The 22,377-nt window shown below is 43.1% G+C and overlaps 1 protein-coding gene across 1 annotated transcript in view; it reads left to right on the top strand.

The window, feature by feature from the left end:
- Positions 1-20,942, top strand: part of LOC129324194 (fibropellin-1-like) — a 142,699-nt gene extending 121,757 nt beyond the window's left edge. The window contains exon 7 of the mRNA XM_054971276.1: positions 20,431-20,942. Within this exon, the coding sequence (XP_054827251.1) occupies positions 20,431-20,942 (512 nt within the window). The remainder of the gene's footprint in view (positions 1-20,430) is intronic.
- Positions 20,943-22,377: the final 1,435 nt, after the last annotated feature.

Below are 22,377 nucleotides of genomic sequence, written 5' to 3'. Positions count from 1 at the left end.
TGGGGCAGGGGAACGTCAGACACACATGACTTGTTGGACAGCTTCTGGCTGGCTGCTTTTCCAGAAACATTCATTCTTCCCACCAGCTGCACAAGAGTGGGGGAGGGGAATCCTAAGCACCAGCTCTTCGAAGACATGCCCACCCGTTGGAACTCCACTTATGTCATGATGGTTTGTCTATTGGAGCAAAGAAATGTGGTGCAGGATATCATGTCCTCTGTGCCCATTGTGCAGGGGCAAGAGGAGTTCAGCATTAGCTCCACAGACTGCCTAGCACCTCTCCCATATGATTCATGTCCTGAAGCCATTTCAGAAGACCACTGACCTCCTCTGCTGCTACACAGCCAGCTTGGAGACCGTGGCCCCCAGAGGACAGAAAGGTGGTCCAGTACGTTGACTACCTCCCAGGCCCACGTTGAGAGGGCAGCAGCTGACAAAACCCACTTTTTCCAATGTGATGGCCTCCCCCCAGGCACAAGGGGGTGCTGTGGGCTACTCCAACCCCCTGAACCCATGACCCCCCATTGGGAGGAAGGGAGGCTGCCTTTTGACAGTCTCCTGGGCCCACGAGGAGGGGGAAGCCACCGACAAAACCCATCCTTTCCAATGTGGTGGCCTCCTTCCAGGCACAAGAGGGGTGCTGCAGGCCACCCCCCCACCCCTGGAGACCATGGCCCCCACAGGACAGAAGGGAGATGGTCTGGTCTGTTGACTGCCTCCTGGGCCTGCGAGGAGGGGGTGGCCACCATCATAACCCATGTCTGAGGGCTGTCATTCCATTCTCAGAGGGAGATTCTCTAACTTTATCCCATAACTTTTTGGTGCTGCCTGCAATGTGCTTCCTGCAATGGAACCTATGTAAATCAATTGGCATTTGTGGCTCCCAGTATATCTAATGGGACTTTCCTGGGGGCACCCGCTTTGGGGGTCTATAACTTGGAGATCTGAAATGTAATCTTCACCAAACTTAGAGAGGGGCTGGAGGAGAGCCTGCTGAAGAGTCCCTGCATATTTGGCATCTCTGACAGTAAAGGGGGCTGTTCTAGGGCCTGGGGAACTGATGAACCACAAACTGAACAAACTGGTTCATGAACCAGGGCAAGTTCATGAAAGTTCATGGTTCAGGGGTTCATGAAATGCAATGAACCACAAACTGCACAGTTTGTTTGTTTTTTACCAGTTTGTCTCCACCTCTGCTTAGCATTGTTTGACTCTAGGATCTGCTTTTGGCTTCTTACTGCTGTCCACAATTCCACCAGGGCATTGTTCTTGCAATTCACATGTTCCCAAGTGTGTCGATGACTTTTCCTTACACTGCTGATTCCTATACAATTTTTGAGTGCACCTTTTGCCTGAACTCATGCAACATCCATACTTCTCACACCTTTGTTAGGTTTACAGTCAAACATTTCATTGTCAAACCCTTCCTTTCCTTTCATTGTGTACAATGGCATTCATGTCAATAGTGGTACACAAATGAGAGTAGAATTTTTGTATGCCTAATGTGCTGGTCCTGGAGTTGCAATATAGACTAGCATTTATTTCTGAGCGTCTGTCTTGTCTTGCCGTGGCATGACAAATGTTCAGAATTATTCAGGAATAGCAGCCAAGTAGGGATTGGTCTTAGATCATTGCATCAAGCCAATATGCCAGTGAACATATTTCATTGTACAATGTCTTTGAAAGGAAGAAGAGAATATTATACTACCCAGTCATGTGAATTATCCAATTGTACTACTCAGTCCTGTGTGAATCATCCTGCCCCACTTGCATTAGACTCTCTGCAAAGTAGTACTCATCAATATACAGTTCTACAGCATTCAGCAGCAAACTGATTACATGTGAAATTGAAAGTATTTGGTAGTTCAGTGGTCTAAATGTGTAATGTCAGCAGAAGAAAACTAATATATGTTGTTCAAACTCTGCTCCTATTTCTATTTTAGTGAAAGCATTTTATCCCTATCCATTCTGAGTGCCCAAAAGACTCATGCGATAAATATCCAAGGTTTGGAGTGTCAACCACTGTCCCAGTGCCACTTCACAAAGCATTACATCACTCAAACAATGTAGGGCTGGGATAATAAAATACCAAATAAAGATGTGAATGCTGGTCAGTTGGTGCCACATGCTGCCTCTCCATTATGGCATTCTTTTCATCCAGCTCAAGCCTTTAGTTTTATTCAGCTAGCCTGCGTGTATGAGCTAAAACAAAAGGAAGCTCATAGGATATGTATTTGAATGGAATTTTTCCTCTGCTTTACTAAAGGTGTGCAACATTTGTGGTTGTACTAGATGCCTGCATTCAATGTACTAGATGCTTAGTGCAAACCAATATGTGAAATTCAGTTCAATAGCAACCCCCCCCCCCCGCCCCGTTTCTTTATTATCTTCCTTTTTAGGGTTACTGTCAGTGTAAGTGTTGGCTCTGATGAGTCCATCTTGGTGCATGTGGTGGTTAACCCCACAAAGGCTTCATCAGACCTAAGCCTGACAATCAAGATTTCCCTTCTATGCAAGTGTTAATGGTCTAAACTCTACAATAAACAATGCTTGGTTCCGGAGAAGCCTATTCACAACTTGGAAGAAGTACAGAAATTACCTACAAGATGGAATCCCCTCATGGGTGGTTCCATATGAAGTAATAGATCCGAGAACTGTCGATAATGAACAACAGTGTTTAACATACAAGGAGATAACCCGAATGGAATTTTCTAAACCCAAAATAAAGACGCAGGACGAGTTGTCTCCAAGTTACGATTGGTTTCAGTACAGACAGATCAGAGATCTTTATAATTCGGACTGTGTGAAGGGAGGGATAAGAATGGAGAATTTGGAATTAAAACAGGCACTTTTACAAGAGGATAAAAAGGAAATCTCTAAGGTATATAAAGTGCTGCTGAAATGGTATACTGAAGATGAAACAGTTAAAGTGCAAATGGTGAAGTGGGCTATAAACTTTAATAAAGAAATAACAATGGAGGCGTGGGAATACTTGTGGAAAAATACGATGAAGATCACGACATGCACCAATATTAAAGAGAATGTCTATAAAATGATTTATCGTTGGTATTTGACACCAAAGAAAATTGCGCTAGGGAATTTGAATATGTCTAACAAATGCTGGAAATGTAAAAAGCATGAGGGATCTTTGTATCACATGTGGTGGACTTGTGAGGTAGCTAGGCAGTACTGGGGGGAAATAATAAGAGTAATAAGTGAGATTTTACAATTTCAAATTAATAAGAACCCAGAACTCCTGCTACTGAACTTGGGAATGGAGGATATTCCAGCACAATATAGGACATTGCTATTTTACATGACAGCAGCGGCTAGACTTTTGTACGCGCAAAAGTGGAAAGTGCAAGAAGTGCCAACTATTGAGGACTGGATATATAAATTGCTGTACATGGCGGAAATGGACAAAATGACAAGGAAACTGAGAGACGATGGTTGTTGTGGGTTTTCCGGGCTGTATTGCCGTGGTCTTGGCATTGTAGTTCCTGATGTTTCGCCAGCAGCTGTGGCTGGCATCTTCAGAGGTGTAGCACCAAAAGATAGAGATCTCTCAGTGTCACAGTGTGGAAAAGATATCTTTTCCACACTGTGACACTGAGAGATCTCTATCTTTTGGTGCTACACCTCTGAAGATGCCAGCCACAGCTGCTGGCGAAACGTCAGGAACTACAATGCCAAGACCACGGCAATACAGCCCGGAAAACCCACAACAACCATCGTTCTCCGGCCGTGAAAGCCTTCGACAAAACTGAGAGACCTTGATCCAGGACAGTTCAACACGGATTGGGAGAAGCTGAAACAATATTTAGTGAAGAAATGGGAGGTGGGAGGAGAACTGTGGCAGTTTGAAAATTACTGAAATACAATAAAAGTAGAGGGAGGTGACTTTACCGGGGGGTGGAGAGGTAAATGAGAATTTCTAAGCAACTACTTTATTAGACTATTATATATAGCATTAAGTATTATAGGTGTTATTACAAGAATTATAATGATAGAAATTAACTAATTATAAGGATAGAAACTAATTAATTTCATTTCTGGCAATAATTGTATAATGGAGATAATTTTATAATTGCAATGAAGGAATTTAAGTAAGGTGGGAAAATATATATTAATGTATAGATTATGTATTAAATTGATTGAATTGGTTTGGAGGTATATATGGGTCAAATTGGTTGACTATTTTTGGTGGATAGTTGCATAAGGAAAGAATAATACAATTTATATAATTAAAACAGTATGAAGATGAGATATGTAGAAAAAGAAATATATAGAGTATAAGTTAAATTGGTTGACTTATATTGAATGTACTGTTTATAGAAGTATCTAAAAATATGCTAAAAGAGGGATAAATTGTTCGCCCCATATATAATCTTATCTTCATTGTAATTGAAGATGAGATTATAAGATAGAGTATAGAGTACCAAAATTAGCTAAATGATTATTATCAAAAGAAAATATGCCAAGAATGTATTATTTAGTTATGTATTATTTAGTTGTTAAAGTAAGTAGGAAGACAGAAGGAGCACTGTGTTATATAGATAAGCTTAGAAGAAAGTGAAAGATTATGTTTGACAGATAGAATAAATTTAAAATGAGTAAGGGAAAAGGGACAAGGGGTTGGAAAACTGTTGGTAGTCAACAAAAAGGGGGGGAAAGGGAGGGGGTTAGAATTGGAAAAATTAAAGGAAACTGATTGTAATGTACAATTTAATGATATCTAATCCAATAAAATTATTTAAAAAAAAACAATGCTTGGTTCCATAATCTCTCTAACTTTTTGTCCTCACTTTAATCTACATGGTATTTCTGTTATGACCTGAGAAAGGGTTTAACCACACAGTCAGGAAAACTGACAGTTTCCCCTTATCTCACACAAGGTGGACAGGCTGGAAATCAAATACCCCAAATAGCTGAGATCTTTATGAAAATTCTGTACCACCACATCAGCTCAGCAAATACACATTGTTGTGAGGGCACAACAATATAGTTGAAGCCCAAAGTTTTCTCACCCCCTTGGCAGAAGCACATGCCAATCTCATCAATTTTTCAAGATCCCTAAGGATATCTCGTTGAATGAAGCTTTAAAAAAAAAATCTTTCTGGTCAAGCACCTGTACCACTGGTTTTGCACTATGACTTCTTAGGTATGCAATGGTTAATGTAAGAGTAGAGTTAAATAATTCATTGCTAAAAATATGTCTTGTATATCATTCTGTGAAACTCTTTTTGACAGGCATGAATTTCTGAAAGAAGCTTCACATTATGGTTTTGAAGTAAGCAGAGATGATTAGGCCTCCTGATATTTTAGTAGTTGCTAAATTACCTTTAAATGTATTGATCTCCTTGTAGGCTGTCTTAAGTGATGAAAATAATGGAATTTAAATGTGACCTTTTCAATCACTGTTTCATGCTCCATGATTTGAATATTGCTGAAGCAACGACCCTTTTAGACCCATCCATATAGTTGTGTCCTATTCAGAGCAGGCAACATTGCAAAGTGATTATGCTTCTGGGTCTTCAGTGTGAGATATAACACTGCTTACCATTTGTGGCTAAGATCCAAGCATCCTAGATGCACTTTAAGAATTCTTAAGTACCTGTCCAGAGATTTATGAGAGTTGTGCTGACTTTTCATCCCCACTGTCTTCCTGTCTGTGTCATCAGATGTCATTCCAGAGAGTCCCCTTCCTGAAGAGTGGTTTCTCAAGTTGTGGGGAGAGCAGAAAACATAAAGAGCTACAGTGGAAACAGAAAGTTTGAAAAAGTTGTGTGTATGTAAGGCCCGTTGGATCATAACCTTAGTTCGTATGATGCAATTTATTTAGCAAATCATCATCTGGGATTCAAATTAGTTCATAACTCAGAACTTTGTCGAGTCTTACCTTTGGTACTAAAGCTATGCATAAGCCACATTTGCCCAGAAATAATATGAACATTAGGGTATGCATAATGGAAAAAATGGGACAAAAATATATATCACTGGTTTGGCTTGCTAAAGCAGCTTCCAGAACATTGAACCAAATCTGGGAAACTAAATTATAAAAAGTCCCTCCTACCAAAAAATGTGTGTGCTTTATTTTGTTTTGTACCTTCCAGCAGCAGGTAGGCACTGGGCTCACCTTGTAGGGCAGCAGCTTGTTTTTCCTGAACAGCATTCACCAATCAGATCCCAAGAGGAGAGAGAACTTACATTAGTAATTAACTCTGTTGGTGGGAAGGAGGAATGAGACAAATGCATGTGACTGCATCTCCCTCCCCCCCTCCCCATAGCTACCTAGGAAATGGCATTTTCTTCTTCCGGCCAATTGGGTCCTCCTGAAGGGGTGATCCCTTCCCTCCTATCAGCTTTGGAAATGTTTGGAAGAGAGACTTTAATCATAGGCTGCAATTTGTAATACACTTCTCTAGGAGTAAGCACTATTGAATAATATGGGACTCACATCTGAGTAGACCTGTTTAGGGTTGTGTCCATAGTCTTTCAAGTTTTCTCTCTTTTCTGAGTCAAATGTGTAAATTCATCACCCTTTCAAAAACAATCCTGCCTGCCCCCGCAGCAAAGGGAAAACTCGTTCAGAAAATATAGGTCTGCTTGGGTGGGCTGGAGGAAGGAATTCAGACAATCATTCTGCCTGCCTGCCTGCCTGCACTTTGACAATAGAGAAGATTGGCAGTAAGAACACTCTATTTTGCAGTGCAATGCTGAGCATCAAAAGGAAGCATTTGGATTTGCCTCTCATTGTGGGAATAAAACTAAAAAGCACAAAGAAACATAGCAGCAGTATTCAACAGCAGAATGCAAAGGAAGTAAGTTATTGGCACTATAGAAAAAGAAAAAAGTGAACATGAAGCAGGGTTGTTTTTAATGTTGCTGCACTGGTTGGAGCACCTTCCTACTTTGGAGCACCCCACTACCACTGCCCCACCCACAGACACTCACCTTCTATAGGTCCATTGTGTTATGCGTGTGTTTGAGGAAAATCTCAGTGGGTCAATGCTTTAGGAGGGGAACTAATGGTTGAAACAGCTACCCTAGAGCCTTGTTTCCCCACTCCACCCTTTTGAAAAGAACAGTATGCATTTGTGCATGTGCAGCCTACACATGTGCAACGATGAAAATAAACAAAAAAATGGATCAGTTCTGAACCGGCACTGGCCTACCTGGATCAAACTGGTAATGGAATGGAACTATTCCAGAACCCCCAGAACCAAAACAGAAACAGAAGTTTTCTTGGTGCATACCCCAATGAAGATTGTACCCTCTTTGCAATGCAAAGCACTTGTTGCCTGTGATGAACATTCTGTTCAGGATTGCTTGTTTGCCAGATGTTCTTCTGCCTTTTCCAGTAACATAAAATTGACTGAGGCTTCAGAAATGATGAATCCTGCCTCAACAATGTAGTATGACTTAGAGAGATGCAAATGCTTAGAAGCGAAGTGTTCTTAAAAGCTGAAGCACTTAATTAGATGAAAGCACGCAGGTGTGCATATGTAATGCCATGTGTGCAAACGCGCCTGTTCAATCGCTCTCAGTTTGACCCTTTCTACTGTAGATTATTTTTTTTCCCAATATGAAATAAAAACTGCTGTTCTTATAATTGCAAAATTACTGCACTGGGCATGTTGCTCAGTAAAGGCTATATACTTGGCAAAATAATTTGGCTTAATTTTTTCCCCACCTGCTGCTCACAGCAATTATCTTGTTCCTTTAAGAATATTAAAAAATGTTGATTTGTTGCACCACATATAGTTCTAAGTGTATTGAAGTTTGCCATGGGTGGTCGGGGTATTATTATTTTTTGCTTTTGTTTATTTGCACAGAGTTAAAATGAAACAAACGGTGTATATGATTCTCTGTGGTCTGGATCCAAAGAATCATGCAGGATGCTCCTCATGTGCAGAATGGCTGTTGAGGCTCTTCTTTCTGGCTTTTGTGTATGTGCGCATGTGTCAGTGGAGAGTCACTGTGAATATTCAGAGAGTAGCTGTAATGACTGGTTTTCCTGATTTGAGATGTTCCTACGTTTGGCATCAAATGTTTTAATCCCAGGGTTGGTCATACAAACCTTCTGAGCACCCTACTATAGTTGAATACATCATTTGATGGCCAAAACATTGAATCATAGTTTGTTTGTGTAAAGCAGCCACTGTAGATCAAGTTCAATAGATGGTGATTTCATCTAATATGACATCACTGTAAAGACAGTGAGCACAATGTAGTTAACATTAATTGTGATTATAGGATCTTGTTCTCATTGAAGTAATAAACCTGTGCCTCAGCTGCACCATATTAAACTGCAAGGGTGGGCTGGGCCTCATACTCCTCAAAAAAAATAGTATGCCAGGAAGATAAGACCAAGTTAGACCTCTTCTCACTGTTATTGTCTTTCTTATGGAGGGAAAACTTTTATGAATGGAAGAAGACATGAGAATCCACCCCTGCTTTCAGTGTTAATTAGGTCTGAATTAATGGAACCTAGTTGCAACTAAATTTTTCTGGATTAAACCATATTTCTTTTCAGTCCCCTGTGAGACCCGGATACCAAAATTCATTATATAATGTAATGTTTATGCATGTTGGGGTCCATCCTCACATTAAAGAAATCATCCTCCCAGATGTCATAAAGAGTACAAATACAATAAACACCTTGGTGGCTATTATTGGGTTGGATCCAGCGCAAAAGGTCTGCTTGCAATAGAGTTCTTGTGCAAGTGGGAATATGAGAAAAAGACTGCAGTAGTTTGTGCTGTGTCAGACTTATAGTATGTATATTAACTGACATTTATGCTTGAGCAAGATTTTGTACAACCAATATGTGTTCATAATATCTGGAGGGGGGAGTGCAAGATGTTGCAGTTTCTTTTTCAGGTTGGACTGTGCTAAGCCCATTTCCGTTTCTGCTTGTACATAATTGGATCCATGCCCTCCGCTTCTTGCACATGACATGGGTAGTCCTGTTTCCAGGTATAATAAGATAATCTCAAAAAATTCAGACCACTTTGATCTATTCATGTTTATATAAGTAATCTAGGTTGCCCTATTGACCTCTGTATTTATGGATCAATATTAACCAAAAAAAAAGCATTGTTGTATTTCCCTTATACAAAGGAGAGCTGAAAGTGGTTAAAAACATATACTATCTCTTTACAAAGACCTTCACAGCCTTTTATAAAGGATGCGCACAAGATCTCAAAAATCAATCTTTTTGATACTTCTGTTAGTCTGAATGTTCTGTCTTTATTCCTGCATTTTACAGCGATTGCCTCTACTTGATTAACTGGTCCATACCATTTAACAATCTCGTACAGAGCTGGAGTTCTTTCCTCAATAATCAAGACTTGCACATTTTGTTCTTTTCCATTTAAAAAGGGCTGTTCAACATGACAGATACAAAGCGTGATAGATTATTGCTACATAAAAGATCTTTTATTCCAAGAAGTGAAGTTTTGTAAAAGTTCAATTGTAGAGCACAGGTCTATTTTAAGAGCACCTATTAGGGTGTTTTTAGTTAAAAATCAAATTGGCAAACAATTTAAAGCAAAATCAGTTACACTGTCTGGTGGGTCATTCAATTTTCCTCAACTTCTTCCTAACAGAAGAGCAAATGAAGGAAAATAATCCACCCCATTATAGAAGAGAGAGGAGATCCGTGACTACATTTCTACTTCATTTTTCATAGAGTGGCTTTGAATGTTTGTGTTTTTTTAAGCAGGGATATAAGTTTCTTTCCTTGAGCACTAATCAATAAGGTGCTATGCTGTTATTCAATGATTTATTATTTAGTTATTATGATCATTTTATAGAAAACACAGAGCAGCTTGTGTGAGATCCCCAGTGGTCTACTATCCAAGCACTGGCAGAGTTTTTATTTATTAAAGTGCTAATGTCCTGCCTGTCTCATCTTCAGCAGCTGCTGATGGTGGCTTACAAAGCCAGTTATCATTGACATGCCATTTCCTTAGGTAAGCCATTCTAGAGGGCTGAATGACACAGCCAAAAGTCTGATATGTGGCAGATCTAATCGCTCTCTCTGCCTGGGAGAATAGATAGGAGGGGGATATGAGGCATGGTCTTATCACACCTGCTCAGTGTTCTAGCATTAGGTGCTCCCTGGCCTTGCTCCATTTTTATTTTAAAACACCAATAGTGCAATTCTATTCAGAGTTACTCGAGTAAAAGCCAATTGATTTCAATGGGTTTAGAATGCATAGGATTGCACGTTCAGTCTCATAAGTTCAATATATTTAGGTTTACATTTTAAACTTAGTGTAGAGATTATAGTGCCCTTTGGCAGATGTTGAGTACTTTCACATTGCTGCTTTTCCATACTTTAATCCCATGCCAACATACTTATGTTTGGAAGATCAAAACAATATCAGTTAGATCCAGTAAGACAGTTTGCTCTTCTCTCCCAGTTGTAAATCAGATAAGGAGGGCCCTTACAATTTACCTTTTCATGTAATTCCATAGCATTGTAGAATGAAATCACAGGAAAGCATTTCTCACATCACTGTTGTGAAATGAAAGCAACCTTTATGACCCAATGGTTTTGGATAACACAAAGAAGTAAAACGAGCGGGCTGCACCAATCACAGAGATAACAGAAGCAGGCAAGAAAGCCAATAGCACAAGTAAGAAAAAAGATGTTTATTCAGATGAAAATTCTCTATGCATTTCGCCAAGAAGTCTTCTTCAGGGGACTCTCATTTGTCTTTTAATATCCTTTCAATTAGAATGCATTCTTATTAGACGGCAACACTAAGCTTTCATTCTCATTGAAAGACGGACGAGATTCCCCTCAAGAAGCCTTCCTGGTGAAACTCATAGGGAATTTTAATCTGAATAAACAAATGTCTCTTCCTACTTGCATCATTGACTTTTTTGACTGCTTTTTATCTCTTGGACAACACAAATCACTTTCATTCCACCCTCTATTTCCACCTTCATATAGCAGCCAGTGCAGCCAAAAAAATTGCTAATGCCAATACAGTACTCAAATAGCTATCGCTAGCAAAAAAAAAAAAAGCCAGAGAGGAGAAAAAAGCATCAGAAACTATCGGCAGCCTGATACAGACATCTCTCAGAAGGGCCGCCAGTATATAATAATGGAAGCAACCTTTGTTTGCATTAGATTTTTTTTAAAAGCATATAAATCACAGATCCTTTTCAGCATCATAACTGAGTCAGGCAGATAATTGGGGTTCAGAATAATAGTAATTGTATAGACTTAGAAATTATACTAGTAAGTAGACGACACATTGAGAAGGAGTCCAATTCATTGTTCCATTTTTTTCTACTTCATTTCAGGGTTACCAGTGTAGTTGCCTGCCTGGTTGGGAAGGGACATTTTGTGAATCTGAATCCAATGAGTGTGATTCTGAACCTTGTAAGAACAATGGAACTTGCATCGATCTCTTCAATAACTATCGGTAAGAAGAATCCTCTCTCTCTGCAAATGATTTAAATGTTGCACTGGTGATTTAATAGCTCCAACTATTCTTTTGTCCCTGCATTGGCTAAATTTCAAAACTGCTGAATAGCAATAAACCACTTCTGTCATTTGTGAGGGTAGGGGCTGAATGTTATTTGTGTTTCAATAGAGCATTCTCCTTTGAGAAAAGTGAGTCACAGGCAACTATACAGGTAATATATGTATTCTATTTTGTATTTTCAGGAGGGGGAGGGTTAAAAGGTTTTTTTTTCTTCTTTCCTGCTCCATTTTCTGAGCATGGTCATCTGGGTTAACATGGCAGGACTTTTTGGAACCCAAGATGCTGACTTGTTCAGGTAAAAGCAACCAGTAAAGAGCAGTCAAGAAAGATCTCTTGCTGAAAATGGTGAAGGCTGATTGATAAGCAACGTGGATCAATCGGTACTAGCTTTCTGAAGCAGCTGCTTTCCCAATGGATAGACAAGAGGCAGAATTTAGTTCCTTCTCTAGCATTTCACCCATTTTTATTTACTTTTCAAAGTTTACATTTGTCACATAATCATGAACAGCCATTATGAATGCAGTTACTTACATGTTCTTGTTTATTAAATGTCAGTAGGCAAGGTTTACAGCTTACACCAGTTCATTCCCACTTAACACTTGTGTGGATCTATGGCCATTGTGTTCAGTGATTACACAATCTGTTGTTTGTTTTCTTTTACCACAACACTGAAGTACCAATTGGGTGGGAAAGAGCCATGTGGTTCTGCTGATTCTGCACACTGGGGGGAAACAGCTCCCACACTATTGCATGGAAAGGGCTTGTTTTATAAAACTAGTGGAGCTTTCTGTAAGAAAATGTTTTCTCCTCAGTTGCATCCAGTATATTGTTGTTCGTACTCCTAAAATGTTTATTGAGGGCTGGCTAAAAGGCCGTTCTTTGTAACATCTCTGAATAATTCATACTAATCAATATAAGATGAGATGTTTTGGTATCTTTGCTCTTTCTATTTTCTTCCATTTGTTTTCTTTACTAAATTGGGTAAAAAATGGATTCATCCATCCACCCTAAGTTTTAAAAGCAATATCACGACTTCATTTTGTGATGTTGTAGGTGATCGCGTCAACCCATGGCCCTGAAAGCTTCTATATTTGTTTACATCTCTTTGATAAGCTGTTGTAGGTCTTTTTGTGCCAAGCTTTTCATTGTCAAAATGAAAGCATTTGAAGGTACTCCGAGAGTGAATCTTTCATTCTTCTCATTTCTGTCGGCACTGACATGAAATGATCCTGCTGGCAGTGAAAGGTCATCATGGACTACTTGACGGCGCATTCAGAGGAAGGCTGAAAGCAAGAGCTCCATAAAGTTTAATAAGCCACCTTGAATTGTGTCTTGTTTTTTAAATTGCTTATGTATTAAAAGATGCCTGGGTTGTCTTGATGAAGCTTCCTCATTAGCTTTAAATATACAATATTTCTCATCCCCACTCTAAAATATTAAGGTTATTTGATATTAAGTCAGACTCGTCATAAGCTCAATACTGAGTTCAAGGGTGGGTTCAATGTCTATTACAGAAACTGACTTTTCCTTCTGAGGATGCCTGCCAAAAGATTTATTACATTAAAGCATACCAGTCATATCGACAGAGGTTACAATATACTCCTCCATTCTCATGATGTCAGTAGAATCTCTTTCCCTCGGTTCAGCAACAATATCTGGAGGACCAGAGAGTCTTACACCTTACAGTCAATAAATATGGGTTGATTTTCTTCCCATAGTATCCCTGTCCTTTTCCAGTTACTATTCTGTCATCTTCTCCCAAATTCAGCCACTACCTTTGCTTCATATCTGTGCTTAATCTCTTTCCTTCCTTTGCTGAACTTTATCTAGCCTCCCCTTCTGGATGCTGGTTAACTACTTTTCTTTGTTAGATTTGTTCCTCATTCTCCTGAGCACCCATGGCTGGAACCCTATGCGGGCCCTAGTCGTTCTAAATCTGATAACTTACTCTCTGTCACTTGCAATGGTTACCCTAAGGCTTAACTCTGCTTAGGGTGGTGCTGTTGATCAATCTTCTGCTATGCAACTTGCTTTGTCTAAGCTTATTAGTTCCCTTTTTTCTTCCCTTCAGGTTTTTTTTTTTTGGTTCTTGTTCTAATTTATTTCTATGTTTATTTTATCCATCATTCTTTCTTTCCCCTGGGCAAAAACAGAGATACAAGCATGGGGGGGGGGGGGGACCAGGGAACAATAAAATCAACTATTCAGAACAATTCTTTTTTTAAGCTTTAAAATGTTAAAATACCTTATGAAACTTAAAAATATATATGTTTATGATGAACTGGGAATGCAAGAAATAGAAGAGGATTGACAAAACCACAAACTCAACAAGCTAGATGCAAAGAGTGCATCTCTGCTGGATCCAATGGTTGTTTTCTGTCATTGGAAAAAGGGAGGGCACCAAATTCCCCTGCCTACAACAAAGCCTCATTTTACCCCCTCACCATTGTTCCTAATGGTTTCCTCTCAGGTAAGGAGAAAAGCTTTCTGGGAAGCTTTGTAGGCTGCAGTATAAGGGAGGAGGAAGTTTTGTTCCACCAGTAGAACCCCACTGACAGAACTTCAGCTCCAACACCCTGTTTCTGGTGCTCAACTACCTTGCCCAGGTGAAATTGCACAGGTGTTCTGATGTTGATCAGAGCTGCCAGGTGGGCTCTCATGAGCATGAGCAGTCCTTTGAACAGCCTGGCCAGAACTCTGTATTGTCCTTGGAAGGCACTTCGCATTTAGTGTTAAACTTACAAAGCTGGCAGCTGTGCTGTTGTACTTGAAAACTTTTGAATAGTTTTCCAAGGCAGCATGTAGAGTGTATGAAAGCAGTCTAAGCATAAACTGTGGATTAATCCATTATAAATATAAGCTGCTAGTGGAGCCAGTATGGTCAAAGGGAAATCAGGAAGAAGAAATCTTTCAGTCCCTATAGTGTTCCCGTGTAGCAAAATATTTCTTGCCTGCTCAATTTCTCTTTGTGCTATCTTTGATTTACAGGAATAAAGAAAACTAACCCACACACTTACTTTTTTGGGAAGATGAGAAAGGTAGCATTGGAAGAAATGTACATGTGTAATCTCCATTTGTGACTATACAAAATCTCAAGCATTGAGATTTCGTATAGATGAGCAAAAATGGCATTTGGAATCTATACTGGATAATACCTTTATATAACTCAGTGGGTACTCCATCACAAAAATGTGTGAAATGTAGAAATGATACATCAAGTGGATTTTTTTTAAAAAAATCATATTCAAATAGGCTTAAAAGATTAAGGCATTTATATTGAACAATTGACTAAGTAGGGATGTGTTTGATGTGTAAAAGTTCACAAAGAGATGGGAGAAAGCAAGTTAGTAACAGGTTTTTACTGTTTCACATTTTGTCAGTGCGAGACATAGTCCAAAGAATTTTAATGACAGGACATTTAGAACAAATAGCAGAGACATATTTCTTTACGATGCATTCTTATGCTCAGGAACTCATCCAGCAAATCCTTTCCACTAAGGGTCAGGCTAAACGTGACAGAGCCACAGGTTCATTAATGTATCAGGTGACACAATTTTACCTGGGAATGGTAGTTTTCAAAGACTGAGCCAAGCGGGATCGCTGGGAAAGAGGAACTTCTGCAAATTTTTCTTTTTGCAATCTCAACAGAGCGAGGAATAACCAGCTCCTCCCATCTCTGCCTCCCCATGCTAGGGACAATGCTGAAACTTTGCTTGGGGTCAAACAGGACAATAATGCGGGGGATCTGTGAGATTACCTTCATTAAAAAACAACAACAAAACTTTAAAGCGGAGCTGCTAATTTGACTGCAGAAGTGGTGCTAGAGGAGCTTCAAACCTTTTCTCCTCTGCTATTTTCACAAACCAAATTTCCCTCCCCAGGTCCTGGTGTTAGTTCTGTAAGGGAAAGTTACACACTCATGCACCAACACAGGACCCTTCAGTTTCTTTTAAGTAACAAGAAAAGTAAACTGTGATTATAGGACTCCTAATCTCATTTTGCAATTTGTTGTGCTAGAGATAAAACTTTTATTTTAAGACCTGGAATCTGGCTTGCTTACCTTCACAAGACTTTGAAACAGTAGATTCCACTCAGAGCAGTGGGGAGGGGGAGAGGGAACTGGTCCTTCCTCTCCCCATTGAGATTGCTAAAGAAAACCATTGCAAAGTTCCATCATTGTCCCAGCAGTAATGGCAGCCAGAGCAGCGAGCAGGGTTGTCTTAGTAGCCAGCAGAGGCTGTGAAGAGCAGTGAGAGAATCCTTCTTCTCCCAGTGATCTTGACCTGTTATGTCTTTTAAAACTACAGTTCCCAAGTAAAATTGTTTCACTCAATCTGTTAACAAATACATGTCTGGACTCACTTTTAGCCTGACCCTAAGTTAAGAGATGTCATCTGACAGAGGAAAGTTCCCCAAGTTAGTAAAAGAAGTCTTCTGATCTAACCTGTTATCACCAGAAACAGCAATAGCCATTGCAACCCCAGTCAGAATGAAGAGACAGACACAGGCTTGGTATTAAAGGACCGTTTATTAAAATGACCATTAACATAAACAAGGCAAGGGCCAACTAAGCAGTACAGGTCAAGCCACGGGATCAACTCCGGACCTCTGCCTTGACCTGCCTGGGTGAGCCCCAAAGCCCTGGGTGTAGGCTATCCCTTGAATGGCTGCAACCCAGCCAGCCAGGCAAGGGATCCCCCCATCAAGCACCTAACGCCCCAGCCGTCTAGCATGAAGGAAGGCCTTGTACTTGGCGATCCCCAGCAGATGTCTGCCTGTGCAATGGTAGCCGCCACAAGCATACCACACTGATGGCAGACCCGCAAGGGTCAAGCCTCTGCTTAGACCCTCGCGCCCCACATATGGCTTAAAGCCAAATGAAGCCCTTGCCGCAGGTCATCCAAAAAGATGTCATTGCCCTCTGTCGACAGGTGTACACCATCACCTTGGTAGAGGTGGGCAAATTCAGCCCTAATTCTGGGGTGTGGTAAGTAAATACCCAAGCCATTCCACAAGGATTTTTTAATGGCGTGATTAGCTTTGCACTGGGCCCCCTCGATTGCCCTAGGAACTAAGGCCTCCTGCCAGACCTGCCGCTGTAGCGTCTCTGACCAAAATATAAGCATGCCCGGCCATCGGCTGCTTATAATCCCAAGGTCTTCCGCTACCTGCATTGACAGGGCCTTGCCCTGCATCAGCCTCAGATCATTAACTCCAGGTGAATGACCAAAATGTGTGGGGGAGGACCCATCCTTCCCCAAAACAAGAGCGGCAGTAGGCTCGGCCATCTAAGGCCACGCTGTCCCTGCCACTCAACTGTGGCCACAGCACTCAAACTCAACTGTGATCCAATTGGTGTTCTCCTGGCTTGATAGGCCGCCCAGAACACCATGCTGTGGCCACAAATCAGGATCCTCTTCCTCCCATGGCCTGACACTGCACCTGAGGAAGGAGCAAGTAACAACAACCTTTAAAACTGAGGCAGGGGGCGCATATAGGTCTGAAAGGCTTGTGACCGCCACCTGCCCACACGCTGGATTGCCTGGTGAGTATACCCCATAGCTGCTGCCGTAGAGGCAGCCCCAATCCTAAAGGAATGGGTTCCAAATTTGACCCCAGACATCCCAATCCTCTTTAGAGCCCTCTCAGTCACCACCCAACTGGTACTTGGTCAAGGGGGTCTGATCTTCATGGCGGAATAAGACACCTTTGCCTTCCCCATGAAGTTCCACATATTCTTTGAGGGCCTTAACAGGGCAAAGTTACCGATCCCCACAGGAGCCCAAAAGCAATGTACTCCCTTTATGCTGCTGATCCATCTTGGACCTCCGAATACAAAAGGAGACCGTATCCCCGACAAATTTAATATCTTGGGTTGACAAGGCCCGGCCAGAGTTATCCCTACGAGACAGAGGGACCAACTCACTGACCCGTAGGGCCCCAAAAAAGGCTGTCAAGGAAGCAGCATGAAAGAGCTTCCCTTCATACGTAGAGGAGCATACCTCCCCCCATACAGCCCCCAACCCCTTCAAAACTAATGGGGAGATGGGCTGCCTGGAGTCCCCAAGTGTCCTCACTTCCCTAGACCATCCCTCCAACATTTTGCATAGCCTAAAAGCCCCTGTGAATTCAGGAAAGCCACATGCCTTACTGGCAAAGGCTAAGGCCGCAAGCTGCCCCCTAATGGACTTTACCGAAAGACCCCGTCCCCGCTGCATGACACAAAAATGCATCAAGTGTTCCAGTGGGATGGGCCATAACTACTGAAGTCCAGCCATTGCCCTGAACTCATAGAGCTGCCCTACCGCACGGCTGTATGATCTGCGGGTGCTTGGGGCAATGGACAGTTGGATCGCTCTGCACACTTCTGCCTTCCAAGCTGCCACAGCTCTTGGGGCATCCTTGCTGGTTGCCTGTCGGCCCACAGGGCAAGCTGCCAGAATCGTTCCATCTGTTGGTGAGACAAAGCGTCTGCCACCCCATTATTAACACCTGGAACGTGTCTGGCCCTGAACAAAATGTTTAATTGCAAACAGCCGCCTGCAAACGGCTCTTGGCTCCACCTCCGGCCAAAGCCCAGATGCCCGGGACAGGAGCCTGCCAGCTTCCTCTGGGCGGGGCTGCAAAGCCGGCTCTCAGCCTAAGCAGCTTTGCTGTGGTTGGGAAAGCCAAAAAAGAAAACATGCATGGAAAGAGGAAGATTCGCACGTCAGGACTGAACTACATTTTGCCCAATATCCACATGTAACATTAGCTTGATGTCCTCTTCTCTGCTCCAACACATTCTATATGTTACAGTCTCACTGCATTTAGTATTAACTGAATGTTTCCTTCCTTTTTTCTTTTTTTTTGCTCTGGTCTACTTCCCAAAGTGGCTGAGAGAAGGAAATTTCCCCCTTCAGCAGCCACTTTTAGGTTCAGGACTATATTACATGATGAAAAAATACCAGGAAATTGAGGATTAAGCACATTTCTCTCCCAGACTGGTACCTCCTAGAGGTGCTTTGGAGCAGAAAAGCAGCTATTGGGCTAATGTGACATGAAAATAGAGCATAGTTTCTTGCCCTTATCTCTTTCTTCTGCTCTCCATGCTATATGAAGTTACGGGGGGGGGGGAGCAGCATAGCTGCATGACTTTCTGACTCTCTTAGTACCTTCTAGTGCTGTTTCCAACTGAAGAACATGAAAGATTACAAACCCCACAGTGTGTGGGTAGCAGAAGTCCTCATCATATGTGATCATCTTTCTCCTTTTTTGCTCATCATTCTTAATCAGGAAATAGTCTTTGAATAAAGATGCATGAACCTGCCTTCTGTTCTTTTATATTTGGGGGACTCATATTCTTCCCTTCTTAACTTATTTTCTAAGTTTGGTTGTATTGTTGAATTTTACTTAACTGGTTGGCTTGTTTTATGCTTGTCATTTTTAACATTTAGCACATTTCTAGTTGATTGGTAGGTCTCCTGATGTGCAAATTACATTATCTACTTACTTAGAGTCTCTCTAAATGAGACGAATTTCACAAGAACGCTCAAGTGAAGGGAGGTACAATGTTAGCCAGGAAACCGAGTTCTAAAAAACAGGCTTTGTCAATTTCCCCTCTCTACAGAGCTTGCAAACATTGCTCCTCAGGGGGTTGTTTATTTCCTCTTTGGCTCCCAGAGAGCCAGTTTGGTGTAGTGGTTATGAGTGAGGGTCTCTAATCTGTAGAATTGTGTTTGATTCCCCACTCCTCCACTTGAAACCAGCTGGGTGACCTTGGGTCAGTCACAGCTTCTAGCTCTTTCACCCACCCACCTCACAGGGTGTTTTGTTGTGGGGATAATAATAACATACTTTGTAAACCACTCTGAGTGGGTGTTAAGTCATCCTGAAGGGTAGTACATAAATTGAATGTTATTGTTGTTGTTAGAACGGGAGGTGAAACAAACGGAGTCTTCAGGTAGGCGAAGAGGAAATAAACAAACCCCCCAGAGCAGCAATATTTGGAAGCTCTATAGAGAGGGGAAATTTGCAATGCATTCCGATCTGCTTTTTAGAACTTGATTTTAAAGAACTTTTTAGAACTTCAATTGAATGTCCTCATGAAATTCATCTCATTTAGAGTGACTCTTAGAGTCTGTTTCAAAAATTCTGAAATCATAACATATAATGACTCATGGTGACCATTTCCATGGGGCATTCCAGGCAAGAGATGAGCAGAGTTGGTTTGCCATTGCCCTCTTCTGCTCAGCAACCCACGTCTACGGTGGTGGTCTCCCAACCAACTACTTAACCATGGCTGACCCCGCTTAGCTTCCAAGGCCTGACAAGATTGGGCCAAACTGGGTCAATTGAATTTCCAGTCATGCAAGAAAGTTTATCAAGTGTGAAATAAGAGTAATGTAAAATAAGAAGGTGAAACAGCAAATTATTTGACAATAGAAAAACCCAAGGTGGCAAAGTGCTTTCTTTAAACCATCCGTTCAAACCATTGAACAAATAATTTCCTTTTCTGTAGTTCCGAGCTCTTCTTACATCCTAATGTAAGACCCAGGAGACATCTGCCATTCACCTCTCCTGTCTGATCATTCTCATTCACTGGCATAATATTAGAACCATTAGTGATCAAAGGTGCAAGTTAGATAGTAACTATTTAATTCTCAAATCCTCAATTGCACTAGCGGATATGTGATTTTGTTTAACATCCCTAATTGATGACACCAATGAAGTCAGAATAGAGCACAAAGAAGATAAGAGGAAAAGTCGGCCAACCCTCCTGCAGCATAGCTGATTAAGGAGGTGGCCGTGTTTTGCCCGCCCGGAAGGATGGAAGGCAGGCCAGCCTTCCCGGGCATCCGGGGCTTTGCTGGGTGGGCGGAGCCAGCAGCCTCGTTAACGAGGCTCCGCTCACCCAGCCTCAGTCTGGCTTAACGCTCGGAAGGAGAGGACGTGTTTCTTCTCCTCCCGAGCGTTGGGTTGGGCGGCGGCGGCGGCGGCGGCGGCGGCGGCAACTCCGGCTCCAGCTCCGGCGGCAGAGGCAGCTTTCTCGCAGCGGGACTGCCGGTGGCTGCGGAGGCGGCAACGGGCGTGTTTGCCGCGGCGGAGGCGACGTCGGGCTACGCGGCGGCGGCGGTGGCGCGCCTTTCGGCGGCGGTTTCAGCGGCGGGCCTTTTGCTGCGTCTGCGGCAGCGGAGGGGCCTTTTCGTATCTGCCCCTGCTGCGGCTGATAGGCGGGCACTTCGGCCTCGGGAGCCAGGGTCGGCCTGGGCTGCGGCGGGTCTCCCACTGTGCGTCAGTGCGGCCCGTAGTGGGCTGCCGGCGCGGCGCGCCATTTCGGCCTTCCCCCCCCCACTCACTCCTCCGCGAACCTTGCTGGGTGGCTGCGGGGTGTTGGGTACCCCCCCGTGTTACAGTGTCTGGGGGTATCAGCTTATTGCCCACCCTTCTCCTTAGCCCACTATATTGTGCCTCTAGGGCCGTAGTGGGCTCCCCATTTCGGGGGCCTGGAGGCCTGGTTGGTTTCCTGCAATAACAGGGGAACTGGGCCCCACCAAAATTTAGAGTGTTGGCCATTTTGTTGCCTTGCAGGCGGTGGCCATTTTTGATCCCAGGTTGGGGTGGTGAGCGGGCAGTACGGTGTGCTGCCTTATAGGCAGTTGTTGTGGGGGGAGATTGTTTGATTGGCGTTATGCCCCCTAAAAAAGGTAGTGGCCCTCCTAAGGGCAAGCAGCCTGCCAGGCGGGCGCCAGCCAACCGTCCGGCTCCTGTGGCCAGCTCTTCTGATGATGAGGGGGAGCAGGTTAGCCAGCAGGACATTTTGGAGCGTATAGCTGCTCTGGAGCGGAGTAAAGGTGTATCCTTGGCGCCTGCGCCTGGTAAGGGCAGGGCTCGGCCCATACGAGGGGCTTCTAGAGATGCCACGAATAGGGAAATTCTTAGGCGTCTTTCTGTTTTGGAAGGTGTTGCAGGTCCTGCGGCGGGTAATTCCAGTGGTACTCAGCCAGCTGCAACACATGCGGAGGCGGAACCGGAGGTGGACCCTGAGCAAGAGGTGGTCTTAGACTCTGCACCAGTGGCAGTGGCGGTGGATCCTCAGGAGCCTGTTGGTAAGGAACTTGCACCTCGACCTGGACCTTCATGGCCATGGGGTCCTTTTGGGCATCCTTCCATGCAGGGTTCTTCGGGTGCGGCCCTTGGGACGGTGCAGCAACTTCCCTCGGCTTGGCCTGTTCTTGGCCAGCAACCGTGGCAGCCCCAGGCTGCGGGGTTGGCTGGGGTTCACCAGGCTGCACCATCTCATCCCACGTGGGTAGGTACTGATGGCCTATGGGGACAGGGGCAAGCTGCACTGTGGCCTGGCTGTGCAGGTGGGCTTTGGGGTTGTTACCCCTACTCAGCCCTGGCATATGGGCAGGTGCCGTTTAGTGCCCTACCCTTTGGGGACACAGCGCTTCCCCTGGGTGATCATTTAACCCAGGCCACCCGTGATAAGATTGTCAAGGGTGAATATGTTGATCTCTTTACCCTTCTTTTTCATGAATTGGAAAAGAAGGATAAGGATGAGTTGGATGACAGGGATAAGGAGCGTCTTAAGCGACGCCGTGTTGATAGGACATGGGCTAACTGGCTGCCTGGTTTCTTAATTTACGCAGGGGTGCTGGTGAGGGCTCAGCCTCATAGGGCTGCATCCTTGCTGCAGTACCTAGACATCATTTACAAGGGCTATACTGGCTTTTCGGGTGCTGCTTGGATGCAGTACGACGAAGAGTTCAGAATGAGGGCTGCCCTTAACCCCAATATTCCCTGGGACCGGATTCACCAGCAGCTGTGGCTGCAAGTGATGTCTCCAGCAAAGCCCAGTGTGGGTGACCGCTCTGATAGCGGTCAC

The sequence above is a fragment of the Eublepharis macularius genome, chromosome 1, assembly GCF_028583425.1.
Source record: "Eublepharis macularius isolate TG4126 chromosome 1, MPM_Emac_v1.0, whole genome shotgun sequence".
In the NCBI taxonomy this organism is placed as follows: Eukaryota; Metazoa; Chordata; class Lepidosauria; order Squamata; family Eublepharidae; genus Eublepharis; species Eublepharis macularius.
Note: the sequence above shows the minus strand (reverse complement) of the source record. Positions and strands in the feature narration are given on the sequence as shown.